The sequence below is a fragment of the Rhipicephalus sanguineus genome, chromosome 1 (genome assembly GCF_013339695.2).
Source record: "Rhipicephalus sanguineus isolate Rsan-2018 chromosome 1, BIME_Rsan_1.4, whole genome shotgun sequence".
Taxonomy (NCBI): domain Eukaryota; kingdom Metazoa; phylum Arthropoda; class Arachnida; order Ixodida; family Ixodidae; genus Rhipicephalus; species Rhipicephalus sanguineus.
In genome coordinates, this window is record NC_051176.1 from 292,772,919 (window position 1) to 292,785,328 (window position 12,410).

Below are 12,410 nucleotides of genomic sequence, written 5' to 3' on the forward strand. Positions count from 1 at the left end.
TGACATCCCACTGTTCTTGCTTTGCAACTATGGTATTCTAATTCTCTCTCCCTTTTGTGATGGCTTAGTAGGCCAGTGTATTATCACCCTGCAAATTATACACAACAGAAAGGTAGGCACATTGCAGGAATGGGGACCTCTCCACTTCTTTCTCAGGGCTACTCAAATCACTTCTCACATGCTAATACTGGATGTGATGGTGCGCATTCTGCTGTCCAAACATGTGCCAACTTATTGTCAATTTATTTCGTCTGTGGAAGCTAATAGTGTGCCACCTACAAAAACTTCAATGACATAGAAATTCAGACTATCCATTCCTCTGGTGTAGTCTTAATTTTATTATACTTATGTGATCATGTGATAGATAGCTAAGTGCAGCTAGACAAAAAGAAGCTCCTGCTTAGTTTTCATATAAAAATATCCAGTGCACTGTGAGATGAAAATAAAGGCATCCTTAAGGGCCATACAGCATGCAGTTTGTTTATTTTCAATCTGAATACCTTCACTGAGTCAATCTGTTACTGAGGGTAGTGAGATACAGGTAAGCATTATAAGAACGAAACAAGGCGGCTGCTAAATATACACATATTGCATACAGGCAAGCGGTTCCATTCGTTGGGATGTGAAGAGAAGAATCGTAGAAAGGCTTTATATGGGAGAAAGATGTGTGTGCTTCATGTGGGTGACCCTTGAAAGAATGCTGTGTTTTAATGGTGTATTATTAGTCCCTGCTGTGAAGGAAGAATTGAGAGGCTCCAAACTGTTTTATTTGGTAATACATTAGATATGCAATTATAGTCTGAAGAAGTGAAGCATGCACTGCGATTTCAAATGGATTCCCTGATATTTAAAAGACTGTAAAAGCCAGGGTCCCAAATGGAACAGGCATCTGCCATCTTTATGGAATGGAACAGGCATCTGCAACCCTTTAGGCGCAAATTATGATGCACTGTCTGCAAACGTGTCAAATTCGCATGGCATGATTCCAAGACACTCAGTATTACATTCCAAGAAAGAAAATGAAGGCATGTGTTGTTTAGTGTGAGTTTCAGTAATTAATGTTAATTAGCATGTAATTAAATATCTAATTATTTTGCAATCACTCAGCTTCAATCCTTGCGTAAAAAGAATCAAATATTAGGCCCGAAATGCATGTACAGTTTGTTTCTTGGTTGTATTCGTTTCGAGCAAAAGAAAAAAAACTCTTTGACGTTGGTCCTGGAACACGGCACGCCGAATGATCATCAAACATGGTAATGTCTCCAGCAAAGTGATCCTCTGCAGTTATGCGCAACGCAATGAAGTTAAATCACTGCTAGTTGTCCACTCAGGATGCCTGCACGAATGTGCACACTACGTTTCAAGCCATTTGAAGAAACACGCGGTGCGTGACGCACCTTCGAAGTTGATGCGTACAACTGTACACATCGCCGCTGAAGGAGATATTAACTCCTAAATATTTATAAAATGTGACATATTTTCTTAAATACAGCTGCTTCATTATTGGAACTATCACTGGAATTAATGCAACATGAAACTCTCATTAACTTGCCTCTCATTTAAGTTGCATCTTCTATTGTTTGCCTACGAGGAAACCACAAATGTCATACTGTTGAATGATACCGTCAGCGCCATTATAACTAACTCTATAAATTGTGCATTTGTTTGGCACAGAAATTTATAGACACACCCACCTAAGTCCCCGAAGGAGGAACCGGACCTCCCCAAAAATTGATTCCAGACCAATCCATTCTCCTCCTCCCAACTTACAGGAACTCTCCTCCCATCGGACATGTTATCCGATGGCTGTTGGTTCAGTCGCTACCAGCACAAGTTGGCTTTTCATTTGCTTTAATTTCTTTATATTTATGTCATAAGTACTGGATTACAGTTAACGGCTACAAATATTATATCCTCTATACCTTCCGTGGCCTCATTTCATGAGGCTGCGTCTAAGACAGAAATGAGCCCTTGATCCGTTCGTTTACCTTACAAACAGCCACTCGTCCAGCCTCCGCCACCCCCATCCCCGCATTCTGGTAACACCCGCCCCTCCCCCAAGATTGAAATGCTGGATAAACCCCTGATCTGACAAATGAATTGAGAAATTAACAGTATTAGGCAGATCGTTGACACATATATCGAGCAACATAGCACTAAAGGTGGAACCCTGATGGACAAAAAGGTTACAGAAGAATTGCAATTGTTAGCAGTTATGAATTTATTTTGATCAGCCTAGAAGTTTTCAATCCATGCAAGTATATCACAATCATTGTTCCATTTACTTAGCTCAAAACAGAGTAACTGATAAACGAGATCAAAGGCTTCTGAAAAATCAATAAATATGCTGCCTATAATTAGTTATTTGATGTTGCAAAGAGCTGTGTAAAGGAAACAAGTTGCATTTCATATGAGAAATGTTGAGAGGAATGTGTTCAAAAATTCAGACAGTGGAAATTAATGTTGCGTATTTCACAGGGCACACTGGTGGGGCATAGTGCATAAGTAAGTTGGGAGGGGCAGAGGGTGGCACAGTGTATTTCTTCGATTAACGGAACCCATCTTCAAGTCGTGGTAGCAACAACATTCAAAGGACCATGAAAACAATTTCGTCAGAACAATTGATCTATAAACATCAATGCCTATAAAATTTTGTAGTTATAATGGGCACTCTGCTAGACAAAGGCACAATACACGTATCGTTATACATTCTTAGAAGTCACGTTCTGGCACACATGTGAACAGGTTTATGTGAGATATATCAGCCGACCTCTAATGACAAAAAAAATGTGGGAACTATGCTAAAAAAACTCGCAAGTTGGAATTTCGAAAAAAGTAAATTGTGCCCCTCATCCACCGTCATGGACAGTTCTTGGTGAAAGTGGACTGATGAACTTTTGCTTTCACCATTGTGTAATGCATGTCCATCCTTGTACCAGGTGCACAAGAGTTGTACCAAGAAATGGGACACGCAGCCAAAGATGGCAGAAGTTTAGGTGTAGTAAGGAAATCAAGAAATTTGCTGGTATAAAATGGAATCAGCTTGCACAAGTCTGAGCAGATCATTTGGAGAGGTGTTTGCCCTGCAGTGGGCATAAAGTAGGCCTATGATCTTGATGATGAGCCATATTTTATATGCCCACGCCCACTGACCACGATCGTAGCATGACAGTCCCTGCCAGCGATTTTTTAACTGCGGAGCTGTTTAAGCTGACCGTTAGTCTGTGCAGAGCAAACAGAAATTATAATTGATCATGAACTGGCACGTGCTCTCTTTGTCCGCTTCTTCATCCTCAGCTTTGCTTCCAAAACACGTGCGCTAATTTCTCTGGCATGGGATGCAATAACTGATGGGCGAGAGAATGGGTAGAGAGAGAGAGAAACAAAGATGAAGAAAGGGAGAAATTCTTGGCGAAAAAAAAGGCGAGCGTCTTAACCACTTGGCTATCCAGGCACGCCAGCAGAGCATAGCATAACCTTGAGAGAGAGAAGAGGGAGAAAGGAAAGACAGGGAGGTTAACCAGAAGCAGTCTCCAGTTTGCTACCCTGCACGTGGGAAGGGGAAAGGGGATGTAAAAGAATGAAAGAGAAGAAGAAGAGTTTGTGACGACAGCACGCGACAAAATACAACAAAACAAAACGAAGTCATAACCGCAGTCCAAGTACTACACAGCACCATTTTCTTCCAGCAGTCACAGTTTGACATTGAGTCCGGTTGCGTGGAGAAACCGCAACAACGCCCTCAGAGCGGCTCGTGCTGAAGACCGGGTAGGCCAGGGCCCTAGGATTTTGTTCTCCGTGAGAGGGCGGTTGTCCAGCTGGCCTAACGCGGCTGAGAGGGCCGTTCTTTCGGAGCTGAAGCGGGTGCACTCACAGAGAAGGTGCGCGACTGTTTCGCTGCACCCGCAGACTTCACGCGACGGGCTCTCAGCCATTCCAATAATATACCACCTTGCTATACTATACTATACAAGGTTATGCTTTTTTTTTTCTATGGCTTGGAGTGCATGGCCTTCTCAAAAGCATAACCTTGTATAGTATAGTATAGCAAGGTGGTGGGAAAGGGAAATGGGGAATGAGGAGAAAGAGTACAGGGAGAGAAAGAAAGAGAGAAAAAGACAGAAGGCGGGAGACTACAGAGAGAGAAAGAAGGAAACAAAATATAAAGAAAGGGAATAAAAAGAGAAAAACATATAAATAAATACAGTGAAAGAAATAAACAGAGAAAGAAACACAACAAAAGAGCAGTGGCTGCATATATATATATATATATATATATATATTTTAATACATGAAAGGAGTACGTCCTTTAGTCCGCAACTGTGCGGGTGCAGGGGTGGGCTAGTGCGGATATGGTAGCTTGCTCGCTAGATGTCATTATAGATGTCATTGAGGAAGGGAAAACAAAAATAAAATCACGTGCGCCGCTTCATAAGCACGCGCCAACTCCTTTTCGCACGCACGCGGACGAACACCGCTCGCCCTCGTGAAATCAGCTCGTGCATGCATGCTTATCTGTGATGCTTCTTTAGTTAGTTAGCGAGTGTTTACTGCAATTTATAAAGCCAATAAAACAGCGAGCTTCTCTCTATCGCTGTGAATGCTTCACCTCTCAGGCGAAACAAGCTGTTTCCTTTTTTTTTTTTTTTCTTGCTCCACGCGCGGTCACATCGAAATCGAAACCATTTGCCATCATCATTTCCGACTGCCGCCAAACGGGCTAAGCGCTTTTTGTTGCTTCGGATAAAGTGCTCTTCTAGCTCTTCGGATGGCCGAATCGACGGAACTGGCGGACCTGCTGGCGTACGCCTGTGATTTGTGCGAACGTGAACCTGTTACTGGTGTTTTCGCTAGGTGCCGTCATGAAGATTGAGCTGCGCTGTTTCATGTGCTACGTTCCTGCGACAGTGGTCAGTGGTGAGCGTTGTTAGACAGGTTGAAGAATGAGTGGGATCCTTACAGACGCGCAAAAAAGGCTGATCGAAGAAAACCGACAGAAAGCACTTGCCCGGCGAGCCGAACGACAGAAAGCTGCGTCAGCGTGTGTCTTGCGAAATGAAACCTCGCTTTGTCCACCGAAATGCGCCACACCGGCCGTGCAGGAGGCGCAGAAAAGCGTAAAGAATGCACCACACTCCTACAGTAATGCTGCAGGCGTGCTCGAAAAAACCGTTCAACGCCAATGGAACCACGGTGCGAGGCTTCTTCAAGAAGTGCCGCGGAGTGTAACTGAAGCAACGTTCGGTGCACCATCGACAAAGCCAGTGTCCGGTTCGTGCGTCATGATCTCCGACGATCGGTTTCTTGTGGAAGCGCCGTACCACCAACAAATGATTGAAATATTTCGCACCATGCCTTCACGAAAGTACGATGCGGAGAAGAAACGTTGGAGCTTTCATATTACTTGCCACAATAGTTTGATGGAGAAACTTAAATGCCTCAGGCCTGCTGTGTTGGTAGCCGAGATTCCTAGGCATGTCTTAAGGGCATTCTCAGAAACTCCTGAGAATTATGAGGTCAGTCTGAATGGCCTTGACTGCAAGCTCGAACAAGCGCTTTTACCCTTTCAGAAAGATGGTGTCCGCACTGCTGTGCTGCGCAAGGGCCGCATCTTGATCGCCGACGACATGGGCCTTGGCAAAACCATACAGGGCATTGCGATAGCTGCTTACTACCGAGAAGAATGGCCCGTGCTTGTGGTGACGCCATCCTCGGTGCGGTTTACTTGGAAGGAGGCTTTCTTGCGTTGGATGCCATCGCTGAACCAAGATCAAGTAACAGTGTTGGTAACTGGTAGTGACAGTGTTTCACCATTTCATCAAGTGATAATTACCAGCTATGATCTCCTGACAAAGAAGACTGAAGACCTCTGTGGCAAGTTTAATGTTGTCCTTCTGGACGAGAGCCACTTCATCAAGAATTCAAAGACTGCACGAACAAAAGCATGCCAGAAGGCCCTTTCCAAGGCTAAGAGAGTAGTTCTTCTCACAGGCACGCCAGCATTGTCAAGGCCAATCGAACTGTACACACAAATATGTGCTGTGCAACCAAAATGTTTTTCAAGCATGCACGAGTTTGGCATCCGATATTGCAATGGCAAGAAAAACCAGTGGGGCTGGGACTTCTCTGGCTCATCCAACATGCATGAGCTGCAGCTCTTCCTTGAAAAAACAGTGATGATACGTAGGCTTAAGGCTGATGTACTGTCGCAGTTGCCAGCCAAGCAAAGGCAGGTTGTTTTGCTCGACCCTTCACATGTGAAGACAACCGATAAAGTGCTGCAGCACATGGCTCGTGAAATGCATAACACCAAACTCAAGGTAATGGAGAAGAGAGGTGTCCTGTTGACCTATTTTCGTGAAACTGGTATTCATAAGGTTAAGGCTGTGTGCAAATACATTGAGGATTTGGTGGAAGGTGACCAGAAGTTCCTCTGTTTTGCACACCACCAGGTAGTCTTGGAGAGCATTTGTGACCTGCTTAATAGAAAGAACTGCAGTCATATTCGTATTGATGGCAAGACATCGTCCGAGTTGCGCAAGCAACTTTGTGACAAGTTCCAGTACAATGACATGTGCAGAGTTGCAGTCTTGAGTATCACTGCTGCAAATGCTGGCATAACACTGAGCTCCGCAAGCTTGGTCATCTTTGCAGAACTGTTTTGGAATCCAGGCATACTCACCCAGGCCGAGGACAGAGTGCATCGAATCGGGCAACAAAACTGTGTTGTTATTCAGTACCTCGTGGCAAAGGGGACTGCTGATGACTACATCTGGCCACTTGTGTGCAACAAGCTGGACACTTTGGGAAAAGCAGGACTGAGCAAGGACAGCTTTTATGATGTAGATTTAAAGATATCTGCTGACCAAAAGCAACCAACCTTAGAGGATTTTTTCATTGAAGACGAGCCGTGGCCTGATTTCGCTGATGAAGATGGCAGCAGTGATTGTACTCAAGCAAAAAAAACGAAGCTTCAGTAGTATTTCGCTTTTTGTGCAACTTAATAAATGGACAGATATGTTGTGGATCTTATATTGTGGATTTTATGGTTGCACTGCAGTGCTAGGATAAGCAAGAGTGACAGGTGTAGCCATCTAGCATTTAAAGAAGTGAATACACATCAACTTTATTGCAGGGCCAGTTTTGTGTAAAATTGAGGAGGACAGAATCTTTACTTGATTGTTGCACTACTGATTCTTTCTGTTATTTCAAGTTTGCATAGAACTATAAAAGTTGTGCACATAATGTAAATACTGGGACTATCCGTCGCCGAGGACCTCGGAAGATGTTCCTCGAATGGTGGATCCCTGGCAGCCTAGCCCTGGGCTCAATAACAACCGTTGGACAAATAAAGTTTATTCAACTCAACTAAATGGACACAGATTGGCCTTTGGCTTATTCCTGTACCCCACGTAAAGTGCTAATTTCGCATATTTTGTTAGGAAGGATACTATAATAAAAGGTTACTGGCCATGTTTCATCATTATGGCACACTTATTGTGTCACTTCTCTCAGTGTTGTAGTCAAGCTAGCAACATACAATGGACTTTGTAACTGTAAGCCAAATTTGCTACCTTGCCCTTTTGCTGGTTTTACTATTTCAGTGTAAAGACAACCAAATCTTCTGCAGTGTATGGCTTGGCCATGCGTGATGCAAATGGCATGCCATGACACTGCCATACACACTATATGTAGGTACAGCAAAACTTCATCTAACAAAACCCAATATTATCATAAGTTACTCATCCAACAAAGAAATTTCTATTCCCCGTCGGGTACCTATAGGGTTCAATGTTGTAATCAACCTGAATTAATGAAATAAACTTGGCTACCAAACCCAATTTAGCAAAGTTTGTTCCTGAAGTAAATTAGTGAAAAAGTGTTAATATCTTTTTCATTTTGACAAATATGGGTTTTTTTATTGAGCATACACTATAACGCTGTTGCGTTAAAACATCTCGGCGTCCTAGTCACGGCGCTGTTTTTATTTTGACAAGGCCGCATGCCACACCCATGTATGGAACAGTAGAGCTCTTACATACCAGATGGCATTGGGGGCGGTGGTGGTTGCTTTTGCTATTTCATGGTTTATGTGAAAAAATGGCACTAATTGCCTCCTCACAGCTTTCTTGATCAGCCTGGTCGCACAATCGCTACATTCGTTCCTCACGTATTTGCAGATCGGCAGCCTGTCATAGCTTCACATGACCGTCTACGTGGCCAGCATCGGCTGGACATGAAGCATCCCATGTCCAGGTGATATAGGACATTAAGTTTCCTATAAATACACTAGAGGGAACTCTGGCGCTAGTGTATATGGGAGCTGCAACGCATGGCGCTTCAGCCAGCATGGGAATGATGGGTAGTACATGGATTTGTCTAAACTTCGTTCTTTTGGCTCCGTTTGGCTCCGCTTTTCACAAGAGGAAGTTCAGCAAATGTTCAGCAGTTTCACTTCACCACCTTAACCTTTTCAGGCTCATCAATTCAAATCAGCTCACGAAGCTCACAACGATCCATTCTTTTATCCGAAACAAAACCAGAACACAACAATAAACAAAGCCACAAGTGCGTTCGAAGCCTGCAAGCATGATGGGAAGCCGCCAGGGGAATGATGGGTATACTACCCATCATTCCCATGGCGGCTGAACGATCGCAGCGCCCGAGTTCTCTCTAGGTAACTGTAGGAAACTCTGTGACATAGGAGACTCCATGTCCGGGCTGCCTTAGCACCACCCTTGTGGACTTCTCACACGCGTGGCCTGAGTTAGCGGAAAATACAATGCTGTAGAAGCTTTTGGGTGTCGCTGCGTTACAATTATAGATTTCAAAGGACAAAAAAAATCCCTTTTTCTGTTTGACGCACTTCTTGATTTAATTAAATAACTCGAGTATGGTCATCACTTCGTTAAGTTGAGTTTCAACTGCATATACAAAAATAGATTATTCATTTTTTAAGTGTAGTTGAGAGCACCTCCAGAAGGGTAAACATGAAAGGAGAGGGAAGTGAAGACGAGTCCGAAAGAGTAGGTGACTAGGCAAAGAAGGCTACTGTGTCAGTAGAGCACGTAGTGTTTTAAAGCAGCTGCTGTAAGAAAATTAAAGCACAAATTTACGGTAATCTTCACAATATCTGCTAATGCAGTCGGACTCGGTTGGGAAGTATTTCTACAGTAGTTACAGGTGTGACACTGGCATATCCGCAAAACATGTTGTATAGCTCTTATGGGTGCTGTCTGTATGTTTTCATTTTAACTACACCTTCTAAAGCACTCAAAGTCATCAAGCTTTGCTAAGGACACCCCCCACAAACTTGCATTCTTTTTTGTTTTCTGTCGTCGGCACACAGTTTGATTCAGTGAAAGGCGCCCGGTTCCTGAGCGCTACATTTCAGGCAGTCTTTTTTAAGGAGGGGCTTCTTTAATAATTGCTGGAGAGGTTTGCCAGGTGGCATGCCCAGCATGCTACTCCAGATGGGTATAACGAAGAATGAAGTGATATACACAGTTTACAACAGGTACAAAACATACATAAACACACTACAGCATGAAATGATCAAAAGTATTTCAATAAGACCAGTGTTTCTAAGGGAAAGTTCAGTAGTGCTTTTACTGCAGGTGATGCATAAGCAATGTTTGTCAATGGGCAGTAAACGTCTCGTAGCTCAGAAGACCGTCTTGCGTGAATGTTCAGTTTTGACATTAAGGCTTTTCTTTCTTTCCCGCGAGAGCCGATTAAGTGGGGTCTATCTTCCCTACATAGCATATACAGCACACTTGAGACCTTATTCGCTTGAATACGCATAAGTATTTATTGTTGTCGACATGTAGGTGAATCTGGTGCATATACGCCCGATTGTCAATCGAGTCCACAAGGCATGCAAAATTCACGCACTTATGGGTCCATACTGTTGTACCATAGATGTAGTCGAGGGGGGTGGAGTGGTTTGACGCCTGCTGCCATGCACACACCAGACTTGTATCTTGGCTACGCCCCCATGTTGTGCTCGCGCAGTACAACAGTTAATACACTGCTCCTAGTGTAAGGTATAGGGAGCAGCTTGCTTCTTTTGACGTGTTGTACCACTGGAAGGGATCCCATTGCATGAAGTCAAAAGTTCTATTAGAAGGGACGTATTGAGCACTGTGAATTACATGGAACAAGAGCATGCATTTTGTACAGATGCATGACTATGAGGCTAGAATTCTGGTAGAAAGTAAGCATGCACTTGCTGCTTCAAAAACTTGCCTGAAACTTGCTCCTGGAAGGTGTCTAGTGTCCTCTTACAATCAGCAAACAAGTTTATGGTATAAGACTGGAGAGCTTAACTTTTTCTTGAGTAGACTTTATTCTTCATGAAACTTTATGAAATACTTCTAAACTGTACAACAAGCCTGAATTCAGAAACCTTATGAGAAAGTAGGTAGCATGTTGAATGTAATAATAATAATAATATCTGGGGTTTAACGTCCCAAAACCACGATACGATTATGAGAGACGCCGTAGTGGAGGTCTCCGGAAATTTCGACCACCTGGGGTTCTTTAACGTGCACCTAAATCTAAGTACACGGGCCTCAAACATTTTCGCCTCCATCGAAAATGCAGCCGCCGCGGCCGGAATGCGATCCCGCGACCTTCGGGTCAGCAGTCGAGCGCCATAACCACTAGACCACCGTGGCGGGGCAGCATGTTGAATGAAGGAAGGGAATTTTTAAAGCTCATTTCTTTGTTTGACACAGCCTTAAGGAAAACCAGCAGATAATGACGCCAAAGAAGGTATAGGGGACACTTGTTCCCTCGTCTTTGTCCCGTGTTGCGCCACTTTCCTGTATTATAACTATGCACCAACTAGCCCAGCAACAAGTTTTATTAGCATAGGGGACGTTAATTGTACCGTTTTAAGTGTATTGTAGCAATTGTGATAAAGATGTGAAGAAGGTAAAGTGGACGAAAGGACAACTTGAGAAATCCAAAGGTTGCAGGTTCAATCCCTGCTGGCGGCACGTTGTCTTTTCGTCCACTTTCTTCACATCTTTATCACAATTACTATAATACACTTAAAACAGTACAATTAACGCCCCCTATACCTTCCTTGGCTTCATTATCTGCTGGTTTTCATTGAAGTTAGCATGTAGGCAGGAATATGCTTCAACACATTTTCAGTTTTTTTTTCTGCAGATATATTTCATGTGCTCAAGTAGAATGTCTGTTGTGAGGGTGGCAATGTGGGCTTGCATGATACTTGCGGTCTCAATCTTTTTAAAGGGATCTTATGTATGCATGTATTATGTGTACTGAATGGTGCAAGATCTTTGGTATGCAACATCTTTAGCATCATACGAAAAAGCTGAAGCATGCTGCGTTGCGCAATCACAAATACTGATTGCGACACATGTATACTACGTATTCAAGACACTAGTTTGTGCAACATTTGTTCGTACTGCTTCACGGAGCTCTGGTTTACGAATAACAGTCTTCCACTCGGCATGTAGAGCTCCACGATGCCGCGTAATAGTCCAATTTTAGCATTTAGTTCCGCTGGCGTCAAAAAAATGATGTGCGCCGACACGCTTTGAATAATCAACCTTAAGCAGCAGGCCGCAAGACCGACGTTTTCACTTTCGTCGCATATGGCTACAAAACAGCAATCGCCAAACGAGTGCCACACCGCAACGCTGTCGCCCGCGTCGAGGTCGCTGAAGAAAAACTGTCCTTTGCGCTCCGTCAAGTGCATCGTGACGTCGCTGGACGAGCTGGAAACTTCGGGCGGCGTGTTTTTCATGTCTTCGACCGCGCTCTGATAAACGCGTTTCAGCAGATCGGATCTAGTCTTCTGCTCCTCGTTCATTTCGCTGGGCCCTCGAGCCGAATTTAAATCGCCGGCGTCGCCACTGGCCGTAACACACTGGACGTCGCTGAACAGCGGTCTTTTGCTCCAACCGTAGAATGTCGAGTAAATAATCCCCGACGTCTTCTCAGACACCGACGCAATGAAAAACGCCAGAACCATCTTCGCGGTGGAACTGTGGAACGACTGGCATACACGGTACACGAGAGGGGCGTTTCTCGTTGCGAACAATCACTGTTACTTACACGCGAGATAAGTTATATTATGGCGTAAGCCGCCACAAATTTTGTATAGATGAGGCTGCACCAGCGCCTGCTGCACACACCGAATAAGTGTTGGTGAAGTTGCGTATCCAAAGCTTTGCGAAGTTTGCAACGACTACAACCATGTCTTGGCCATGCCGCCAGGCAAACGCGCAACACTTTTGCTACGGGCCATGCGATCTCTACGATGCAGACAGCATGATCAGCATGACCTCCGCGATAGGCTACACTGCCGATTGCCGGAGTGAATCGCGGAGGTCTCGCAGACAATATTTTAGTTCAAGCAACTACCGCTCTAT

At 44.1% G+C, this 12,410-nt stretch overlaps 2 protein-coding genes across 2 annotated transcripts; one reads left to right on the top strand and one right to left on the bottom strand.

Annotated features, from left to right (window-relative positions):
• The first annotated feature begins 4,802 nt into the window (after nt 1-4,802).
• LOC119379272 (SWI/SNF-related matrix-associated actin-dependent regulator of chromatin subfamily A-like protein 1) lies at nt 4,803-7,027 on the top strand. Its single transcript, XM_037648526.2, has one exon. The coding sequence runs from the start codon at nt 4,944-4,946 to the stop codon at nt 6,978-6,980; it is 2,037 nt and encodes a 678-aa protein (XP_037504454.1). The 5' UTR covers nt 4,803-4,943; the 3' UTR covers nt 6,981-7,027.
• Nucleotides 7,028-11,403: 4,376 nt separating this feature from the next.
• On the bottom strand, nt 11,404-12,282 carry LOC119379273 (uncharacterized). The gene has a single exon (XM_037648527.2). It carries the CDS (start codon nt 12,008-12,010, stop codon nt 11,408-11,410), a length of 603 nt encoding a protein of 200 aa, XP_037504455.1. The 5' UTR covers nt 12,011-12,282; the 3' UTR covers nt 11,404-11,407.
• Between the last annotated feature and the right edge of the window lie 128 nt (nt 12,283-12,410).